This window comes from Hyperoodon ampullatus (assembly GCF_949752795.1).
Source record: "Hyperoodon ampullatus genome assembly, chromosome: 10".
Classification (NCBI taxonomy): Eukaryota; Metazoa; Chordata; class Mammalia; order Artiodactyla; family Ziphiidae; genus Hyperoodon; species Hyperoodon ampullatus.
The window spans coordinates 27,926,252-27,949,600 of NC_136923.1; the positions used below are offsets into that span (position 1 = coordinate 27,926,252).

At 43.3% G+C, this 23,349-nt stretch overlaps 1 protein-coding gene across 17 annotated transcripts in view; it reads left to right on the top strand.

Moving 5' to 3' along the window:
* Window positions 1-23,349, top strand: part of CADPS (calcium dependent secretion activator) — a gene marked incomplete at both ends in the record, with an annotated part of 485,811 nt that overhangs the window by 423,515 nt on the left and 38,947 nt on the right. For all 17 annotated transcript variants that reach the window (XM_079713702.1, XM_079713696.1, XM_079713695.1 and 14 more), the window contains one exon: window positions 18,451-18,483. In XM_079713702.1, coding sequence (XP_079569828.1) covers window positions 18,451-18,483 — 33 coding nt within the window. The remainder of the gene's footprint in view (window positions 1-18,450; window positions 18,484-23,349) is intronic.

Sequence of the window (23,349 nt, forward strand, 5' to 3'; positions counted from 1 at the left end):
TGTAGACAGAGAGGTCTGGGTTCACCCTCAGAGGGTAACCTCATCAAATTATCAGATGCTGAAATCATGTGATTCAAGTCATTTGGCTTCTACACTTCAGAGTGGAGGTGCCTGCCTTGGACAGAAGCACCAACCATGGTAGTAAACACTTACATTTATTGAACATACTATGTGCCAGGTACTGTGCTAAGTGATTTACATGTGTTTTCTCATCAGATCCTCACAATCAGCCTATGTAATAGATATGATGATTATCCCCATTTTACAGATGAGGGAAGTTGAGTAATGTGTCCAAAGTCACAAAGTCTGAGATTCCACCTTAGATTTACTGCTTTATTGTCACCAGAATGTTAGTCCCCATAGAAGCCCAGAAACCCAGAGATGAAGTCAATTAGTGACTCTTCCCAGAACCATCCACTAACTGTGATCATTCCTGAGGGAAAGAATCGTCTGTTTTTCACATCTTACCAGCAAAAATATTTTATAATTTACCCACCAGCCAATCAATTTTTCAGTAAAACTAAAGGAGTAGACATCCAGAATCTCCCCACTTCCTTTACGCTTCCCACATAATCTTTCATTTTATGCTACTCTGTTCAACACATGTTTGTGGAGTGCCTCCTATTTGCTGAGCAATGGGAACTTAGCACTGAATGAGAGGGACAATGCCTTTTATTGTACATTCTCATGAGGGAGACATATTCTCATCAAGTAATTTACAAGCATGGCACTTATTCAGAAAGAGAGAAGTAGCTGATGCAATGGGACCATAGCCCAAAGGGACCCAACCTCATCTGGGAGGCCATGGAGGAAAGGCGTTTGAGCTGAGATCTAACAGATGAGTAAGATTTCACCTGGCAAAGAAGAAAACAAAGAATGTTCCAAGGTACGAAGACTTGGAGAAGAAAGGGAAGGTCTAGTACATTCTGGCAACAGGCAGTTCATTGTGACTCAGGGCAAGGCCAGAGTGAAAGGAGGAAAATGACGGAGATGGAGTTAAGGAGCTAGTCTGGAGCCTGGTCATGAAGGACCTTGCCCGTGGTTATGGAAGTTAAGGGTTTACATGGGAACATTTTGAAAATTGATCCCAACGGAGAAGTTAAGAGAGGTCATAGACAGACCAGCTACCTGCTACAAGCTGGCATTGGGTTTGTGGTCTTCTAATTTTGAAGCTTCGAGCCACCAGTGGAAGGCAAGACTTATCTCATCTAATGTATTTTGTTCACATGGACCAAACAAAAACACGGACCCTGAAACGCTCAAGAACTATAAAGCACTGATCTGCCATGTCTTCTACAAGCTTCTTTCATCAGCCGCTCCCCAGTTTTTCAGAACTTGACATCCACTTTGGGGTCTATGGCAGATAATTTTATCACCTAGTAGGACATCATCTTTCTTTCCAGTTCATGCCTTGAAAACACAGCTGACAATTAGCATACCTGCTGTCCAAGGCAACGCTTCAGAAGCTTTCAGAAGGAAAAAAAAAAAAAAAAGGATCCAAAGTCAACCATTTCCCTTAATATTCTTTAGCAAATATATAAATGTCATTCAAAATGAATGTAAGACAGACAGTATTTTCTTTAGACTGTGAGGCGCTGAACTACAGGGTCATAGAAATGTCAGCTATGAAAGAAATACCTAACGAACATGTACATATCTTCAAACAGGAAATAATTGTTCCGAAATTAAAAGATAGAGATTCTGACCTGACCTCCGAGCCACATGCAGTGGGAAGCTTATCACCAGAAAAGTAGAGGGAGAGATGTGTTGTGAAGCTCAGACTTACAGACATGTGAGCATATTATTGAGCATTTGTGAGTCCGTTTCTTCAGCTCTAGAGTGGGGATGCTAATACCTGCTTCAGGGAGTCAAGGGGACAAATAGATACAAAGAGAGCATTGGCCTTGCATGGTACCTGCTGTGTTGTGAGGGCCCCATAAATAGCCATTCTTAACCTTCCTTCAACTTAAACCTGTCGGAAGGTTTAAATGACCCTAGGGCTTTTAACCAACAATTTTCTCACTGGTTCAGTCCTTAGCATAGTATCATTTCTCCTAAGCAACCCAAACTATTATCTGTAACAGGATCAACCAAAACTCTCTTAAAACTTCTATTTCAGCACATTCTCATATTCAAAAATTTGATACATCAAAGACATTTTCCGTTGTTTAGCGTGCTTCTAGCATTTCATGCTTTACTTTAATTCTTCAAGAACTTTGCATGCATACAGTCTCTAGAATATCTCTCTATTAATCAAAATAGGTGTTTTACCAGAATTGAAGATCCCATTTTCCAAGCATATGTTAAATTGAACCATATTTATTTCAACATGCACCAAGGTTACTTGCTTTTCCAGTTCTGCCGCTTACCAGGGTATAATCTTGGACAGATTAATTGACTTCTTACCTTAGTTTACTGACCTATAAACTGGGAATAATAATAAGACCTATATTATGTGGTATTGTTAGAAATAAGTGAGAAAAATATTATATACCTGGAATGGGATAAGCTTTCGATGCTTGTTTTTTTTTTTTTTGTTTGTTTGTTTTTTGCTGTACGCGGGCCTCTCACTGCTGTGGCCTCTCCCGTTGCGGAGCACAGGCTCCGGACGCACAGGCTCCGCGGCCATGGCTCACGGGCCCAGCCGCTCCGCGGCATGTGGGATCTTCCGGGATCGGGGCACGAACCCGTGTCCCCTGCATCGGCAGGCGGACTCTCAACCACTGCGCCACCAGGGAAGCCCTCGATGCTTGTTTTAATATTGTTGTGATTGTGGTTGTTCCTGTGGTTATATCACTGAGTATTAGAATCAGTTAATCAGCCACCATGTTTTAAATGACTCCTCTCTGTAAATTATTGAGCTAGAGCTGTAGATGGGGAAAGACTTTTTAGAAAAAAAAAAAAAAAGACCTTATCTCTGTTTTCTGGAAGTTACTATCTAGAGTACATACAACAGAAGCAACTTTGGAAATTTTCTGGTCCAGTGTTTCCAGTGATGTGCTCAGTTCCTGCCTGCTGTTCAGAGCTAATTCTTTACAACTCTTTTCATGTCCAGATTTAGTGATGTCCTGTTGGTAGCTCAAAATTGACCAGAGTCAAAGTATTTGCTCCATGGAAATTGGCAAACTCTGCCAGACAAGGCTGTTGCTTCTCCTTCTTCTTCTCCTTCCTCCTCTCCTTCTCCTTCTTTTTGACAGCCTTTTTCCTAGCATATCACTGAGTGTTTTCCAAGCATGGGATATATACCACATGTTACCTGAGAGAACGTTAGATGCGGCAACAACTCAGTATTTAATAACACCAATCAAATTGTGAGAGGGTTATTTTTTTTTAATTTATTTATTTTATTTATTTTTGGCTGCGTTGGGTCTTTGTTGCTGTGCATGGGCTTTCTCTAGTTGTGGCGAGTGGGGGCTACTCTTCGTTGCGGTGCGCGGGCTTCTCATTGCGGTGGCTTCTCTTGTTGTGGAGCACGGGCTCTAGGCACGTGGGCTTCAGTAGTTGTGGCACGTGGGCTCAGTAGTTGTGGCTCGCAGGCTCTAGAGCACAGGCTCAGTAGTTGTGGCTCGTAGGCTCTAGAGCGCAGGCTCAGCAGTTGTGGCTCACAGGCTTAGTTGCTCCGCGGCATGTGGGATCTTCCCGGACCAGGGCTCGAACCCGTGTCCCCTGCATTGGAAGGTGGATTCTTAACCACTGCGCCACCAGGGAGGCCCGAGAGGGTTATTTTTAAATTTTATTTTCTTCCTTATCCTTCTATCAAGGAGAAAGTTTCCTTTGAGGGCTTATCTTCCTCTCACACTTCTCTAAAATTTCAAATCTTCATGTCTAATGAAGAGAAAGAGGGAGAGCAGTCCTCAGGCTCTGCACCCGCTGCAGGCAACCCTGCCTACCTAGGAAGTAATAATGTCGCTGTATTGGGTTGGCCAAAAAGTTCACTCGGGTTTTTCCATAATGTCAACCTAATATTTAAGTTGTATTTATTTTTATGCTTCTCTTATTGAGAGTGATATTTAGTTTCCATGTATGGTAGTGACACCAAGTTTCTTTTTATAATTAAGTATTTTTTAAAAGAGAGCCAATTTAAAGGAAAATATTAAGTAAATAAGTAAATAGAGTACAGATGGCACATGGGCAATAGCCCAAATCAGGAAGGTGGTATTGATGCCGGAAGTTTGGGAAGTTGTGATACATTCTAGCCACCCCATTTTGCAGCTGTATAAACTGAGGCCAGGGAAGGAAAATGACTGGAACCACTCGTTTCGTCACAGAACCCAGACCTCCTATCCAATCCATGTGTTTGTTTTCCCCACTCTTTACCTGAGCTGAGCGGGGTTGGGGGGGAGAAGAAAAAAAAAAAAAACCTCTCCCCTCTGTAGCAGATCTAGGCTGGCTACAAGAGACAAGTTGTCACTGGCAACGGTGATGTAAACAATCTATACCCTCGAGTTCAGGCTGAGGCAGCTGTGGGGAGAGGAGGAGGGCAGCAGGGCTGACAGGTGGTCCCTTCGTGCAGAAACATTAATGTTCAGTCATGACGGTACAAGCCTCATTGGCTTCGCACCCGGGCCATGCGGAAGCAGGGGCACGAGTAAGACATGGTCCTTGGTCTCTTCCAGCTTGCATTCGATTGGGCTTCTTAGTGTTGAGAGATGTTTATAAGGCAAAGCAAAACCTAAAAATGCCAGAGGTGCGCAAAGCACCAGCCCCCCCACCTCCGCTTATAATCCAATAAAAATAAGCCTTCATGCCTGCTTCGAGACTTTACAAAATTAAAACTTTCCAATTTGCCCTTCCGAGTTTCTCCTAAAATGAGAGGATGCCGTGTAAATAAGCAATGGACGAGCAGCTCAGCATCCTTCAGAGGGTACAAACCCCGGAGTCCAACAGACCCACATTCACATACCAACTTCATGGTGCTGCCAGCTTTGGGTCTTGCAGGAAGTCACTAAACCTCTCTGAGCCTCAGTTTCCTTATCTGTGAATGGTGATAATCATCATGCCCCCCCTCTGTGAGGGTTAATTACTAATAAATCACTTAGCCTCGTGCCAGCCAAATAATAAGCATGCAACCATTGTTAAATCTCAGCAGCATTAAAACGGTAGGTTTGGAGGAGCCTTGAGCCTTGCAGAAATCCTCTCTGGGAATGAAGTGTTGGGACAGAAATGAGGGAGAGTGGAAGGAAAAACAGGTCTACTTCAATCAGGCATCTGTTCGGAAGCCCCAGGTGGGTGAAGAGAGATGAGAACATACACTTCCTGGACCCAGTCTCGGAGCACAGTACCCTGAGCAACAGGAGACGAGAACAATTCTCCTTGTTAATGAGGCTGCGGCTCCTAATCAGCGCGTGGAACAGAACGCTTTTGCTTAATAGAGATCATTTCCCTGCCTCTTGCCCAACTCCCCAGCAGTGCCAGCAGCTCTTTGTTTAATGAAAGGTGGGGACTTTGAGTAGTGTGGTGGGATGGGCTGGAGGAGGTATTATTACCCTCATTACTATGATAATAGTTTAATCACAATCAATATTTATGAACATGCACAGAAGCCGTGCAATCAACCAGCAGCCCTGCAACTCACGTTCTTGCCTAAGGATGCTTTCCAGGAAAGCCTGGGCTCTCTCCCACCTTTCCCTAGCCCCTCTGAAGCTCTACAGTGGTCCTCAGAGGTCATTTCAGAATATCAAAGATGGTTACATCAATCATTACGTATGAGGTCTTGTGGTAATCGGTGAATACAATCATAATATAACTCTTTTTGCTTTTCAAAGTACATCCATAAGCTACTGTCTGGATTTTATCTTCAGACTTTAGTAAATTATCTTGTGAAAAAGGTAGGGCAGGGTAGGAGAAGGCATAATGCAGTAGTGAATCCTTTGAAGTCAGATCCATTCGGGTTCAAATCCTAATTCTACCCCTTCTTAGCTGTGTTCCCCGGGGGAAGAAACTTAACCTCTCTGAGACACAGTTCCTTCATTTGTAAAATGAGGAGACAAGTTCTTAAAAGAATTAAATAAGTTAGTGTAAATCAGGCATTTAGTCATTGGTAAATGCATCCATATTTTTATATATGACTGTATATTAGGTATTAATTATTTCTGTGTTGTCTATGAGAAAACTAAACAATTGCTGCTCCAAAATTCATATAGTCAGTCATTGAAGGAACAGTAGTGAGAGTCCAGACTTAGAATTCAATATTCTCTTTCTATTATCTGAAAAAAAAATATTAACCCTGGTTCCATTTATAGGCAATTTAGAGAAATTTTATTTTAAAACATTTTGATGCTTAACTCTTTCAAATATGAATCACATTTTCAAAGCCAGGGATTATCATTCTGAGCAATGACCATCTGATGACCCACCCATAAAAAATTTTTGGTATCACAGTTCCTACATCTGTAAAAACAGTATTTATAAAATCTGGCCCTCCTAAAAAGGAAAGCAAGGGAAGATGGCCTCACAGTGAATGTGCATCTATGCAGCATGTACACGGTGCTGACACGGGCACAGCATTTCACAATTGGCCGGAAACACCCTTGATCTTCAGCAAGCATCGAAAACATTTCAGCCCCTCTGGTGGCAGAGCTCTGGGAATCCGTCACACTGTCTGTGACTCCAGATCTACTTCAAGGGTTGTGTTTTTCTTCAGTGCTCAGAAATTGTTGGAAAGGGCTTTCACTGTAATTGTTACTTGGCCCCAAGCAAGAGCCACCGAGGTTTGCTCAACTGCTCACCCGCACACACAGTCCCAGTACATCCACCCACTGGCACATTCTGTCTCCCGCAAGCCGTCAGTCCCTTGGTTGGCACTTACAATTTATTCCTCTTCCCAAGATGCACTTAGAGCATCCAGATTATATATTGGGGAGCGGGAGGTGGTTTGCTACATTTTGCTTCTCAGAATCATGATTTCAGTCAAGTAAAAACCTTGAAGAAGTTACCCTGGAGAAGATACATTCTTCCCGCAAATGCTCCAATGCTGAAAATTCTATCACTTGTTTTGTTCTTTTTGCAGTAACTTTTTATGAAAGAAATATACATACGTGGTTAAAATGTGAAATAGTACAGAAACGCAATAATTATTTTTTAAAAAGCAACAGTTCTCTGTCCCATCCCTTTCCATCCTCAGTCCCTTACCCCAGAAGGGACCCTTGCAAACAAGTTTGCTTTTATCTTCCTAGCTCTAAGTACTGTTCTTATACTGCAGTTTCTTGGTGTATTGATCATAGAGATGATTTACCTCCCTGCTGTAGTACAATAGATACTCACTTTGCCCTCTCCACTTTCCACCCCCCATCCTGTTACAGTTACATCATTATTACCAGTCACTTTACATAGTACCCATCCACCTTTAGTTCTTGTTTCATCCACAAGACGAGGCTCTTGACACCCATGTCCTTTTCCTTCCCCTGCTGCTGCTGCCAGCTGATCTCTTGTCCTAACCTGGGAACTGAATGACACACCTCTTCACACTTATCACTGAAAAATGTAATAACCTGTATTTACGAATGTCTCTTGAGTCTAGACCAGCGCTGTCCAATAGAACTTTCTCTAGTGATGGAGATTTTCTATATCTGAACTGTCTAATACAGTAGCCACCAGCCACCTGTACTTGAAATGTGACTAGTTCAACTAAAAAGTTGGATTTTTAATCTCATTTTGTTTTTGTTTATTTAAATAGAGTCACTTGTAGCTGCCTGATAGTGCCAGACCAAGCTTAGTATACAAGCCTAACTACCTAAAGCAACTTGATTTTCCAGCAGAAATGACACTAATAGCTGACACATCGTTCTTACTTATTATGCCCCAGGAACTATTCTAGAAATTCGCTTAATAACCCAGCAACTCTATGAAGAGCACTATTATCCCCATTTTATAGATGAGGAAAGTAAGGCACGGAAAAGTGAAGTAAATTGTCTAGTAAGTGTTGGATCTAGGATTTGGCCCTACACCATCCAACCCCAGAGTCAACCATTTCCCTGCACTTCCTCTAATCCCCATGATAAATGACCGCATGCTTTTTCGGATATTTCCATTCTCCTGATTAATGATGTGCTCGTGGTTCTCCCATGTTACTGGCCTGAGCGATGCTTATCACTGGGGCTATGTGCATTTAGATAGAACACTGCCCATTCCATCTCTGCCACAAAAAAAAGAGAGCATGAAAACTGGAGGCTGAGGAAAAATATGGGCAAACGTAGGCACTCAGGGCAAATTAGCTGATTTTGCCAGTAGAATAGAAAGGCTGTTCCTTTGCCGTGCAATTCCAACAGTAGTAATAGCAGCTAGCACGTACTGAGGACTTGCCATGTCCTTTATTCTGCCCCTGTATGTGTATCATCTTCATTAATCCTCACAACAGCACAGAGAGGTACAGATGATGAGGCTGCATCTCGAAGGTACTGGGAATATTAAAGGAGGTGGTTCATAAGAAACAGTGGAAACAGTGCCTGGCACAGGGTAAATAAGCAACACATGCTGCCTATTGTAATCCTGATATTTCATCGCCAAGTCTACCCACTGGTCCCTGCTACATTGTCTGGTACCTGTGTGAATGGTCTTTATCTCTATTGTTTTTTCCTTTTCCCTGGTACTATAATTTTTCCTGGAGCCTCATTTCCAGAGCTCTTATTAATACTAAGATATTAATAGCCTTTTGTTTTACTGCTAGAGTATTTATAAACGTTTCAAGGTGTGGGAAGTGTTTCCTATTCCACATCCTTCCTAGCAGCTGCCTCATACACCATCTAAGAGTCATATTTCTGGAAGGAATCAGGGGAAAACATTTAGCTCTGTGCCCTATTATAATAGGTAAGGACAGGAGGCCAACAGGTTAGACAAGTAGTCAGTTAACTAGTTAATGGTCATATTTAGATTAGGAATTTACATTTTATGATTCTTCCCCTACCCCCCACCCCAGTGGCTCCTCCTCTAGTCCAGAGGTCAGAAAATTTCTTCTGGAAAGAGGCAGATAGTAAATATTTTTCACTTTACAAGCCACATAGTCTCTGTCACAGAGACTCAGCCTCCTCCCTTGTAGCGTGAAAGCAGCTATTGACAAGATGTAAATGAATAGGCATGGCTGTGTTCCAATAAAACTTTATTAATGGACACGGAAATGTCAATTTCCTGTAATGTTCACATGTCAGGAACTATGATTCTTCTTTCGATTTTCCTTCATTTAAAAATGTGAAAACCATTCTTAGCTCGTGAGCCACACAAAAACAGGCAGCATGGGCTTCCCTGGTGGTGCAGTAGTTGAGAGTCCGCCTGCCGATGCAGGGGACACGGGTTCGTGCCCCGGTCCGGGAGGATCCCACATGCCGTGGAGCGGCTGGGCCCATGAGCCATGGCCGCTGAGCCTGTGCGTCCAGAGCCTGTGCTCCCCAACTGGAGAGGCCAGGACAGCGGGAGGCCCGCGTACCACAAAAAAAAAAAAAAAAAAAAAAAAAAAACAGGCAGCAGGCTAGATTTGACCCACAGGCCAGAGCTTGCCAAGCCTTTTTTCTAGTCTATAAACTATAGATGGGAACACACTTGGTACAGTCAACTCGCGGGTAATGACAAGTGACTGAACACTAGTAACAATATCAGGTAATACTTCTTGAGCTCTTACTAGGTACCAGGCATTGCACTGAGCACTTAACATGATGTCAGCCTGTTCAGCCTCACATGAACCTCCTAAAGAAGATATTGTTGTTACCCTCATCTTGCAGATGAGATTATAGAAGCTGTGGGAGGTTAACATTTTTTTCCCTAAGTTCATTTAACTAGTAAGTGATGGAGCATAATTCCAACAAAGCTCTGTCTGACCCGAAGTCCCTATACGTCCCACAAGTCGGCTCCTCTCCTCCCACATCCCAGGTGATCATTAGGGAAGAAATAGCTTTAGAATGACACATGATTTTCACAATATCAGCAACGTGATGTCCTGAAAGGACTCTGCACTTAATAACCAGACCTGGGCTTGGACACCAGTGCCACCACTTACTGGTTTACCTCTGGAGAGTTGCTTAACCTCTCTGAGCCTCAGTGTCCTCATCTGTGAAGCGGGGATGGTGAAATGAGCCTTCTAATGTTCTACAGGAATGATTAATTGAGTTAGTTATACATGAGGTATCTAGCTCAGTGCCCCATACATACATGCTCAGTAAATATCATAGAGAATCAGGTGAAAATCAGCTGGTCTCCTTTTATAGTCAGGAGACCCAGGAATGCCCAAATCCTGTCCTAGACCATCAGTGACCTCCCCACAGCATCCTCCAGGAAAATGCATGCAATGGATAAAATTGGGGAAATAGGAGACCAAGTGACACCTTCTTGAATATCTTGGTTATCTATTGCTGCATAACACATTGTGGCAAAGTTAGTGGCTTAAAACGATCTGTTTATTTTGTGTACGATTTTATGGGTCAGAAATGTGGGAAGAGCTTGGCTAGGGGATTCTTTGGTTCCATGTTGCACTGACAGGGGTCACTTGCTTGGCTGGGCTGGGGCTGAATGTCTGATAGCTTGATGTGTCTCCATGTGCCTATTTCTCCCCCATATGGGGTCTCATCCAGCTGAGCTTCTCCACGTGCCTTGGGCTTCTGATGGCATGGCAGTCTCGGCAAAGCTGCACTTAGTGGCAGCTGGCTTTCAAGGGTGAAGAAGCAAAGCTGCTGGCCCTCTCCAAGATTAGGCTCAGGACTGATATGGCGTCACCTCCATCATATTCTCTTAGTCACGGCAGTCACGGGCCAGCCCAGGCTCAAGGGGGATGGAGGAATAATAGACCCCACTTCTCAATGGGAGTGATATGCCCACACAGGGAGCAAAATAATAAGCTACCGCATTGTAAGGTGGGCGTTGGGTCCATATTCCAATGCAGAGAACTCTTTGGAGCCCTGCTGGTCTCCAGGGATCTCTTTGTTAAGAGCTGAGGCCTGAGGATCCAAGGAGAAATAGAATAGGGAGAGAGTCCAGACCGCAACCTGGTACAGGGCCAGCAAAGAAGAGAGGAAGTAAGATGGCCAGGCCTCTTACGGCAGGATTAGTCACAGACATCATGAAGCTTTCTAACCATGAAACAGAACCACATACCTCAGTGTGCAGATGTTTAAGGTTTAACAACCCCACCCACTAGCAAACATAGCCCAACCTGTGCCCTGGAACCTGAACTATCAAGTCAGCCCCTTCGGACGTGAAAGGAAAAGAGAATGTAAAAATAATAGGCAACATTTATTGAACACGTACTATGTGCCAGGTCCTGTGCAAAGGTTTTCACATACAGTGACTCATTTGATGCTTTGCATGCACTAAATGAATTTAATACAAGTCATGCTTAGAATAGTGTCCTGCACGTTTTAAGCCCTTAAGAAATCTCTTTTTTCCACCCTATGAGGAGGAAATATTGTCATTATCTCTATTTTCCAAGAAGGAAACTGATGCTTAGAGAAGTTAATTACCTGGCCCACAACTGGTGGCTGATCAAACCAGTTGCCAGCCCAGGTATCTGACTCCTGGCCTTGAGCTCTTACCTCTATGCTGTACTCATACTGTAGGGACACAAGAGACCCTTTAAGCTCATCTCACAGAAGCAACAAAAGCCATTTCCTTTTGAATTGATAGTGCCTGGTCGCACTTTTCTTAAGTGATTCTTTAAGAGTGTTAGAGCTTGAATAATGGCTTCAAGAAAGCACTAGAAACGTTTATCCTGGGTACAGAGTAAAGAGTACCATGCTCAGAAGTTCATTCTGTCAACACATGTTTTTTTATTTTTTATTTTATATTGGAGTATAGTCGATTTACAATGCTGTGTTAGTTTCAGGTGTACAGCAAAGTGATTTGGTTATACATATGCATATATCTATTCTTTTTCAGATTCTTTTCCCATATAGGCCATAACAGAGTATTGAGTAGAGTTCCCTGTACTACCCAGTAGGTCCTTATTGATTCTCTCTTTTATATATGGTAGTCAACACATTTTTATTGAGCCCCTACTATATACCAGGAAGTGGAGATAGTGAGGAGAGAAAAAGAAGTTCTTATTCCTCATAGAGGCTACATTCTAGACATAAGGCTGGTGATAGATGATAAAATTCAACTAATAAAATCATTTTACTGATGATAGTGGTACGAAGTAGCATGTTGACATACCAAACTGCCTCAACTCTCAAAAAAAAAAAGAAAGAAAGAAAAAATCCAGATCTCTAAGACCACCTGGGTTAGGGAAGTGGCGAAGGAAGCAAAATAGCATCATGATCCTTGCAGCAGAAATTTCACAAGCCAGACACTGAAGTAAATGTTGCCGGCCCCTTGAAAGAGTGGTGTGGTCTGCAGTTTGTAGGCAAAGACAGAGAAATCAGCTCCAAGTTCTTGTGAAGTCAAACAGGCAGGGGTGGAGTCAGCTTGTGCAGAGAATAAATCGTTTGCTTGGTTGGTTTTTGTCTTTTTTTTTTTTTTAAGAGACCACGGGGAGAAAGGAGAGCTCAGGCAGTCACTAATGCAGTGGTATCTGTTCAGACTTCTTTTTTCTTCCATCTTTGCGTCTTACCCACCAGATTTCTGTTTGCAAAAAGGGCCTAATCCACTTTCTTTTTCCTGTCCGTGCATTGATTTAATAGTAACAAACCCTGAGGTCCTCGTGGTCTGCACCTGGGTTGCTTTTTCCCCTAATGAAGCAAGAGAAGTGGTTTAAGCCCCCGCCGTGCTCCCTATCAAAGCTACACAGTGATTAACTCAGGTCCCCTTATTAGGACCAGGCAGAAGAAAATCCCTTAGTCATCAGCATTGTGAAAATCCTGGAATGGTGAGTGTTCAATGAAAAGATTACCTTTGGGCACCTGAAAAATAATGGAGGAGCTCAATAGAGTAACCATTAAGGCTGTCTACACACGCTAAGTCAGGTGGAGGGTCGAGGTAATTAGCTGGGACATTCAAAGCCAGAGAAACTGTGTTGGACCTTCTGCCCTGACTGAGTCGGTGCAGATAATTATTCAAATCTCTCAGACATTTTTCCTGGAGAAGCCATTTTAGGTTGTGTCTACACACACAAAGAAACAAGACTTAAATATGACTGGTTTGATAGTTTTTTTTTTTAACTGAATAATAGGCAGCTTAAGGGATGAGAGGTTCAAAGCTATAACTTATTAGCTGCGTGACTTTAAACCAAATTGCTTCCTTTCTGTTAGCCTCAGTTTTGTCAACTGTAAAATGGGATGATTAATAGGACCCTTTTCCAGAGGTCGTTGCGAGGATTAAATATAACATATGCAATCTTCCTAACTCATCTCCTGGCAAGTCGGAAGCACTCAAGAAATGTAACTTACAGTTATGAATTGTTGGAGGGACATGACTTATTCTGGGTGTTTAGAGAGATTGTGCATTAAGACATCATCTAAGGAAGGGACTAGAAATCAAGGAGCAGTTGCCTTTACCTACAGTCCCTAATGCAGTGCCTTGGACCTAAGACTTGGTCTTTGCTGCAGGCCTATGAAAATGTGAACAGGTTGCTCACTGACAGCTCATCTTCCCACCTTCACCCTTGGTCTCCATCAGACTCTCCTAGTTTGTGTCTCTTTTTCGAACCTGCCTTCCCAGAACTGGCTCTGTCTGGTCGAGGGGTGGGGGTGGGGTGTTCGTGGATACTGCTAGAGAAGGGACATTCTTTGTCCCACCAGAGGGGATGGTGAGAAAGCAGGGAGATCAGGAAGTGAAGTCTGGCTGAAGTTACAGTTCTTGTCTCTCCCGTGAGGGCAATTGAGTCCCTGAAGAAAAAGGATGCCAGACCAGGTGTCTGGGGCAAACGCCTCTCCCGCAGCCTTCTCTCCTATGCCCCGGGACATTTGGCTTTGTACCAGAGAGCAGTAGGGATGTGTGACTGAATATACAGGGCACCCTGGCTTGGGGAACTGCCCTCTCACTCGTGCCCTGGCTTGGGCAGCCTGAGGAAGGGAGCAGAGGTCTTTGCTTCTGCCTCAATGTTCTGGAGAGAAGTCCAGTGCGTACGGTGTTCATGGAATTGGCAGCAAGTTTGCCAGACTGAAGACCAGCTCAGATGCCTCCTGGTAACCTGAGGAGATCCCAGCATCCTTTTCATGGCAAGAAATTGCCCGTGGGCTAGAGGTGAGCAGTGAAACTGTCACCACGACCGCCAGGCTAAGGCGCAGAGGCTTTATCTACACCAGTAAGCCAGTATTGCCAGTAAGAAGAGGTACGTTTAGTAGCTTTTAGCACGTCCCCAGCTCTGTTCTGTACCCTTGGATGGATTACCTCATTCAACCCTCTCCATATTCCTTCGAGAAACATGATAATTGTCCCATTTGCAGAGGAGGCTCAGAAGTTAATTAACTTGGTCAAAGTCACCAAGCTAGAAAATGGCAAAGCCCGACTTCTAACCCTGCCAATCCTCAGCCCAACCTTTTAGCCACTTCACCAAGAAGATTTCTTTTAAAGTTAAAAAAGAAATGAAAATCACACACAAACACACACACTTTTGACAACCCTTGCTGGGAAAAAACGCGTAATGACAAAATTTTATAAAATAGGTTGTGCTTTTTAAGAAATTTGTATTTTTTTCATTGAAACAACATGTACATGTAATGGGAAATAGTCTTGTGTAGATTACAGGTCTGTTGTTTATTTGATCTAGACACAGTGTCTGGTGTGCGCTTGGACTTTCTGACCCTTGGCAATAATTCCAGACCCCTAGTGGGTTGGGAGGATCTGGTCCTTCCTCTCTACTTAGAGTATAGCTGGCCAAAAACATAGTCAGTCCTATGGATACTTCAAAGAAACATAATGCTTAAAAAGGTATCACTGTTGACATTAGGCAGGAGAGGGTTGTAGGGACCAGAGTTCTGATCCTGGTTCTGTCAGTTTATTCACTCTGCTGTACCCCAACACGTATACTGTAAAAAAAAAAAGAGAGAAAAGAGAAAAAAAAAAAGAACTGGGCTTCCCTGGTGGTGCAGTGGTTGAGAGTCCTCCTGCCGATGCAGGGGACACGGGTTCGTGCCCCAGACCAGGAGGATCCCACATGCCGCGGAGCGGCTGGGCCCGTGAGCCATGGCCGCTGAGCCTGCGCATCCGGAGCCTGTGCTCCGCAGCGGGAGAGGCCACAGCAGTGAGAGGCCCGCGTACTGCAAAAAAAAAAAAAAAAAAAAAAAAACGGAACTGATGACAGCTTTCTACCTCTTAAGGAGATGAGCAACAGAGACCAGGAAGCAGCCTTAGAGGTCACCTCTCGCATAAGGAAAGTCTCACATCGGAGCATCCTACATACCTCCTGCTTGAGCTCCTCCAGCAAGGAGGGTTTTTTTGTTTGTTTGTTTGTTTGTTTGTTTTCAGCAAGGAGTTCTTGATCACCAGAGATAGCCAGTGCCTGGCTGGACTGAGGTAGCTGTTCGCACCTTCTTCTGGGGCCCCGTCATGTTACTCATTCATCCTGATTCTATGCTCTAGAACCACCGTGACCAAGTTTAACTCTTCAACATTGAAGGTCCTTGATTAACTATGTGAAAGTTTTCATTTCGTTTGCCGTTAGCCCTTCCTTTTCCAGGCAAGATGCCTTCTCCTTTACTTTTCTTGTAGAGGACACTTCCAGAATGCCCTGTATCCTCAACATCTTTCTTCAAGTTCAATGGCCAGAACCAAAAAATGATACAATCCTAATAGGACCACAGTTTACTCTGAGCTGTTTTTTCCTGTTTTTATGGGATGGGAGAAAGATCAGTAAGACTAAGTGCAAGTCAGCAGTTACCAGATTTAAGAAAAGACCAACAAACTGAAGGCTAGCGCGTGTAGGAGAGGGGAGGGCTTTCGTCATGACATAGAGCTTTGCCTTATCTTCCCAAACTGCTTTGAAAGGAATAGACTTTGGCTGGTGTCATTTTCTGGGTTGAAACTGCATGTTGGTGGTAAGAGTGGGTGTGTTTAAAGGTTGATCATTTCAGCTGTAGCAAAACTCCTACCAACTGCCAAGCACTAAGTCTACAGAGGGAAGGAGGCAATTTGTAGCTGAGAAGAATTGTTTTGTCAACACCTGCCCTGACCACTGATGCTTAAATTCCTCCTACTTTCTACCACCGGTGAAAAGATCAGGAGTTCAAAAGGAAAAAATGGGGCTCAGGAGACCCTCGTGTGAGTCCAGCCTTCTCTGTCTTCTGGCTCAGATCATGATGAAATAAATTCTTAAATTCTGTGGGTTTTAGTGTTCTCAGTAGTGAATAGATAAACAATTAATAGCCACCCTTTTGCAGGGTGGCTTAGGGAAGAAACAGTATGTGAAAGTGCTTTGCAAAGTGAAAAACATCATACAAATGTTATATATTAATGTACATAGAGGAGATTTGAAAAGAAAGCCACCTTCTTGCTCAAACTAAATTCTAGAACAGGAATAAAGAGGATAGAGTTCGGGTTGAGAATCATTTAGTAAAATGTTATTTAGGCAAATTCTGGAAAGCTTTCCTCATACCCCCCTTAATGGCCCGGAGTGGTTTCCTTCACTCACCAAGCTTTGCAAGCATCCAGCTTTATATGCAACCCTGTTGGCCTTCAGACTAACTCAGGCAGTGGCTTCTCAATCTGGTCTGTTTATTCCTCAACCATCCTGAGGCCAGCACTGGTCACTAGCTTTTTCTCCTTCCTTCTACAAATTTTCCCTGAGTGCCCTTTCTAAGCCGGGTAACAAGTGAGTCACTGGGGAGACAGCTAGGGGCAAGACATGACATTCTGTGGGAGACAGACATGGCACCAAAATTACTGAATTGCGATTGCAATCAGTGCTGCAAAGGGAAAAAATGTAGGGTTCTGAGAGAATCTGCAACAGGAGACTCTAGGAATCATCTTGGGTGCTGGCGATGATTCCAAGAGATAGAATGCGTTGCCCTCTCAATAATTAACTAATCGATGTATGTTCCGACCTTTAAAGTTTATGAAACACTTTCCCGTACATTTTGTCACGTGATCACGCTCTCAGCCCTACAAAGTACACAGTGGTATCACCTTGTTCTAGAAATCGAGAAACCCAGGCGAAGAGACCCGAAGTGATGATCCCAAGGTCAACTAGTTCTATCACTTACAGAACTTTTGACTCTAAATCCTGGACTCTTTCCACCCCACCCATTGGCTCACTGACTTCTTTCTTGAGATTTGACGTTTTGAAAAGTGGCTTTGAGAAAATAGCAACAGGGAAAAACACTCCCCTGGATACTTTCCTGGGAGACATGGGGGTAGAGGTAGTGACTCCCAATGTTGGTCTCAGCCAGGTGGCGAGAGGCAGCCCACCTGAGATGTGAAAAGACATCCTAAGTGCTTGGTGCGCATCGCAGTCTTGGTACTTGCCAACAAAACTGAAAACGCTCCTCTGATCCCAGATGTAGCCCCTTGGTCTTACCTGTACTAAGTGGAACGTGTGTGACCCGAGTCAAAATGAAACGCATAGAATATCAGACATCCTCCTCAGGTTCTATTCCTCAAACCCAGCTGTTCATTGACTTCTCACAGGACCCAGAGCCCCGCCAGATCTGCTTGTGAATCGATCCTCTCAGCCCCCATTTATTCTGTGCTTGCTGTGTCCCAGGACTCTGTGTGTATCCACCCTTGTATCGACCCGCTGCAACAGTTACCTAATGGTATCTGCATTTTGCAGACGAGGTAACTGAGGCTCAGAGAGATGAAGTCACTTGCCCAAGGTCACACAGCTTGTAAGTCGTAGAGCTTGGATTTGAACCCAGATCTGACTCCAAATTCCATGCTCTCAAGCACTGTACGTACTCCACCACCCTCCCTCCACCAGAACTGAAAATAAATGTCATACCCTCTTCCTGCACTCCCCTTCTGGGTTTTTTATTATTTAAAACCAGGAGACGTAACAACAGCCTTGGGACAGTTTTGAACGGCTCTGGTACCCTCCCAACCCCCTCCCACAGACACCCATCTCCCTCTGGGTTAAGGGTGCCCACCCGCTACATCCCCTTCTCTTGAAGAGAGTTCCTGGGAAGTGAGAACTCAAAGACTCAATTAGGACCAACCTGTAGCCAGATTATACAAAGACCCCAAGGTACAAGAAGTGACAGTGGACTTAACTGCTTTTCTAGACTGGTGAGCCCTCCACTCAACGGTCTGGGTTTAGCTACAGTCATTTTTCTCCCTTTTCAAGGGAGGGAGGAAAATGCAGGTCTCCCACACCAGCTACAGAATCTCAGTAAAAAATTTTTCTGTCTTTTTCTCTTTCCTTCTCCCTCCCTCCCTCTCTCTCCTCTCCCTCTCTCTCTTTCTCTCCAAAGCAGTGGGTCTGGCTTGCAGGGTAAAAAAATTAGCAAACAGATTTTATTTTTTTAGTACCTTTCTGTGTTTCCTGGTCAGCTCCGTCTGCCAGCATATTGTTTTAACTCTGATGGTGATACAGCATTGAGCTGTGAACAATTAAGCATAAACACCACCCTCACTTCCATCCTCTTCTTTCCTCCTTAGGTGAAGGCAGCTTCCAAATATGTGGATGTACCTGTGAGTATTTGAAAAATGTTTTTGTGGGGTGTTTTGGCTTTCGTGAGAATTTTGATGGTGCTCTTTTCATTAGCTGCCACTAAACTGTGTAGTCCTGACTAGAATCACCAGAAGAAAGGAAGCAAAGAATATTTCACAGTAAAATTGTTTTGAGATGAGAAGAGGGTAGGAAACTGTAGTTTCCTTCAACAGGAAAAAGAGATCCTATTTTGAGGGTAAACCCAGTTCACTTTCATTTCCATTTTCATTGGTTTCTCTGGTATATTTCATTCTGTTATCATCCAGCTCCCTTCCCCCCCTGCGTGCACACCTTGGGAGCAGGGCCTTAGCCAGAAATTTGCACAAGGATGCCAGTATTTTTTTAAAACAAATAAATTCGGAATTTGTTCATTTTGGGGTCAATTCTGCAATTGTTTTAAGGGAAACTTACAAAACTGCTTATAATTAGTGCAGACCTCATTAGTGAAGAGCAGTCTCCAAGTTCACAGATAAAGCACTCAAAGTTGCCCAGAATTTACATTTAAATTGAGGTTAAGTTCTACACATGAATGCTAGAGTGTGGGATTACCTGTGATAAATCAGGATACATTTATAGACAGACTTTGCCCTGCCTATTAGCAAAATAGAATTGGAGAGATTTAAATATATTCCAGTGAAGGAGAAAAGAAAATGATTCTGTTTCTCCGTTTCTAACAAAAGAGGTGTGAGTCTATTATAAAATATTAAATTTAGAGAGCTTATCTCAACAGCCACCAACGGTCTTGTACTGAGGGTTTCTCATTCTGAGCGTGATTAAGTACCCTCCTTGTTCAAATACTTATTTGTTAAAATTTGTTTTTTTTCTAGAAGGATTTATATTAACATTTAAATTCATTTCCCCAGGAAGCTAAGTGTGTAATGGTTTATTGGCTTATTTCTCAAAGGATGGCAAAATGGAAAATTGGAGTGAGTTTAGCATTAGCATACATTTTGTTTGTTTAATGAAAGAATGTACAATCAATAATTATGCTTTGAATTTATATAATACTTCTCATTGGGGGAACCTCAGACTCCTTCACCTAGATAGTCCTTATAATAGAGAAGAGAAAAAGGTCACGTACCTGGAGCAAGGAGAGAAGGTAAGTCATTTATTTTCCCAAGCCCCAAAGTAGAAACTTTCAGTTCACGGGGAGCAAACTCCTCAAATTCTCTGAGCTGGTTCTCCATCCTTAAAATAAAGGTAATAATACCCACATCACAGACTTGCTGTGCAGATGGAACGGCCCGTATACGGCATGCTCAGCACGGTACCTGGCACTCACTAGGCATCTCAGCAGCAGGAGCAAAGCCCTTGGGTTGAGGGAGGAGCGAGGGGATCCTCTGCTCCGTGGCACGGCGGGGGCCGGAGGGTGGACGTGAATTTGCTGACATCCACCCTGGCCTGCGCTGGGCTTCTACAGTAATAGAAATGGAAGTTCTAGTCCTCAACCCGAAGATCTGGTAGCTGAAGTCTGTTTTCTGTTATACCTTTAAGCAGAGGGGAGATCTCCCCAGTGAGATATAAACAGGCGACCGGTAGGCAAAACCCAAATACTTGGGGGGAAAAAAATGATCTGGCTGAAATTCTTGAGGAGGTCACATTATTTGGGGTAGGTCAGAAAGTCAAGTATTGGCACTGTTAATTGGTTCAACCTACTTCCTGCCAGCCAGGCTCAGATTTATTGTAAAGATGAGGAAACACTGGACTCTACGTCAACGTGAAAGGGAACAAAAATCAATGAGCCAAGTTTCGGCCCTCCAGGGAGGCAGAAGAAAATGATGCCTCATGTCCCCAAATGGGGTCCATTTCCCACCGATGATATACAATACCATAGAAACAGAAGCTGCAGCCAAGCCTTATAAAGCAGCCACTGTGTGCCAGGCGTTGTTCAAAGCACTTTACGGGGCTTCCCTGGTGGCGCAGTGGTTGAGAGTCCGCCTGCCGATTCAGGGGACACGGGTTCGTGCCCCGGTCCGGGAAGATCCCACGTGCCGCAGAGCGGCTCGGCCCGTGAGCCATGGCCGCTGAGCCTGTGCGTCCGGAGTCTGTGCTCCGCAGCGGGAGAGGCCACAACAGTGAGAGGCCCGCGTACGGCAAAAAAAAAAAAAAAAAAAAGTCCTGTTTCTTCCAAGCCAACCAAGTGGCTTCTTCACAAACAATGTCTTCCACACATGGATGGAGTTAACTATACAGACATTTATATAGTCGTTGTTTGTTTAATTATTTTCTAACATCTACATCCTATGCCATCCGTCTGTCCAGGCCGCACTTAAAATAAACAATGTAATTGTGAGATATTAAACACCGTCACCTGAAGTCTTTCCCATGGTGACTAGATAGCCATGTGGTATAAAGCTTCATTTACCTAACAGCATCAGTTGTTTAGTCAAGAATATTTTCCATCTACAGCTATAAGTTAGCTTGTTGGTTGGTGGACAGTTTTTATTTTAACCATTTTGGTTGAAAACCTGCTTAGAATGCACTGCACAGCCTTCCCTGCCTTTTTCAATAGGGAACTGACAGTACTTGAACATTTTCCCTATGATCAAGGATCACCATTGTGACTGTGTCTTTCCCCAGTGGCCCCGCTCCCCTGAGGACCTCTCAAGGTATAGGGGCCTCTGCCCTTCATAGCCCCAAACCTCAGGGGATGCTGAGTATACATGTCTGGTGCTCCAGTTTCGCAGCCTTCTCCCTCAAGCTCAGGGTATCTCGAAAAGTGATAACTTTAATCAACACACCTGTTTCAAATAAGTCCCCTCATCCCTCTTCCTGGTCCCCCAAAGGATGGAAAACAGACTTGTTAGAACTGGACGTAAAGCTGGTTAAAATGGAAGATGGTTGTGAGTGGGGAACCAGAGGACTCTGAGAAAACACATTTCAATGCAGACTTTGTCATTTTTATTTTGACGTTGGTTTCTCTGAAGCCCCTTTTTTCTTCTTGGTTCCAAAGTAGGTTCCAAAGGTAGGTCAGGTCATGAAGTGATAAATCTTGTGGGGGGGAAAGAATCATAGTGGCTCATGTTTGTATAGCAATTTATGACCTTTGAGGCACTTTAACTTCCATTATTTTAGCTGACGATCACAACAATCCTTGAAGGTAAGTAGGGGAACTATTATTAATCCCATTTTACAGATAGTATAACCAAGGCCCAGAGAAATTGAAATGATTTTCACAAGCTCCAATGTGTGGGGGATCCAATAAAAATCCATGTAGTGTGACTGAGGAGTCTAAAAAAGGAGGTGGGACAGGGGCTTATTCATTCACGATTTTGTTCATTCGGCAGATATTTACTGAGCACCTACTATGTGCCAGTCCTCATTTATATGCTGAGGACACAATAGAAAATAGAGCAAATAAAGTCCCTGTATTCATGGAGCTTACATGCTAGTGGGAGAAGACAATAAACAAATAAATATATAATACAGTGTCAGGTATTGGTGAGTGCTATGAAGAAAAATAAAAGAGTCAAAAGATAGAGACTCATGGAGTTTACCTGGGTGAGCTGAACCGCACTGATTTTTTTTCCCAAGGTTTTTAAAACATAAATGAAGTGTCCCTTTGAGGACAGTAATTTAGTGAAAAGAGAAGGAGTGGTGAAAATAACCATTATTGTAGATCACTGTTGCGGTTACAAATAGGTCTGCTGAATTTGGCTTTGAATCTTAGCTCTAAGATGGCTGCGTGTGTCCAGGAAAGGGTTATATCTGCCACAAGCATCACCAGGGAAGAAATGGAAACAATAATAATGTTGCTCAAATGCCCCAGGTAGGGGTCCCCATTCCTACTGAGAACGCCCTGTGATGTGTGGCTGCCGAAGGGAGAGGAGGAGAGAGGTGCCAGTTTAGAACTGATAGCTATCACTTGCATCTCATTGGAGAACCTCTGTTGTTTCGTATCATAAAACTGCAACAATTATAGGACTATCACACAACCTGCTCAATCCATTCGCTGAAAATTGCTTGAAAGTGTAACAGTTGACTACTGTGGCTTTGAGTTGTCTTCATTGTTTTTCAAATTAATACCTTGTCATTGTTTCAGCAGGTGTTAAGAAATGTTACTAGCATCCCAGGGGCCAAGCATTGGCCCTTTGCTTGATAATTGTTTGCTTTGTATCAGGAAAAAAAAAATACAGTCCTACTGTTTCCAAACCTTCCTCATTTTCACCCTGGAAATTACACAGAAGTGTTAACTAACTTCAATTTGCAGTGCCTGACAGTCACATCTTGTAAAGAAATGATACTTTGTGATCTAAGGTAAACCACAGTAATGAAAACTAATCTTTTTAGTTATCAGCAAACATACATACCCACTGTGGAAATTTAAGGGGTTTGTGGCAGCTCTCCTAATGACCCATATTACAGTGTTTTAATAGGTTTCTTCGGAGATAACTTTGATTGCAACAGCTCAAGCAGTGTGCATTCTTAGTTTCTTTTTTTTCCTTACAATAAATCGTTTTGTAACTACTGGATGAACCACCTGCTTACCTTTCCAGAAAATCTAATTTGTTTTAAAAATCAAATCCTTCCCCCTCTCCATCTTTTTTGAATCATTGGACTCTAAGGCTGTACCTTGGACTCTCAGGGAAGCAAAGACCGCTGGTTAATGCCTCCTCTGAGTAAACTGATAAGGAAATACTTACCACATACTCAGGTTAAACTACCCCCAAAAATATGACTTGGGTAGGAAGGGATAGAGATTTAAATAGAATTTCTTGACTTGGCACTTCCTCAATTTTTTAAAGAGGGGATTGGGGAAGGCTATTACTTTTCTAATATTATATTAAGGACAGACAGTGGAAGGCAGTATGTTTGAGTATTTTTCAGTGGAGGTTTCAATCCAAAGA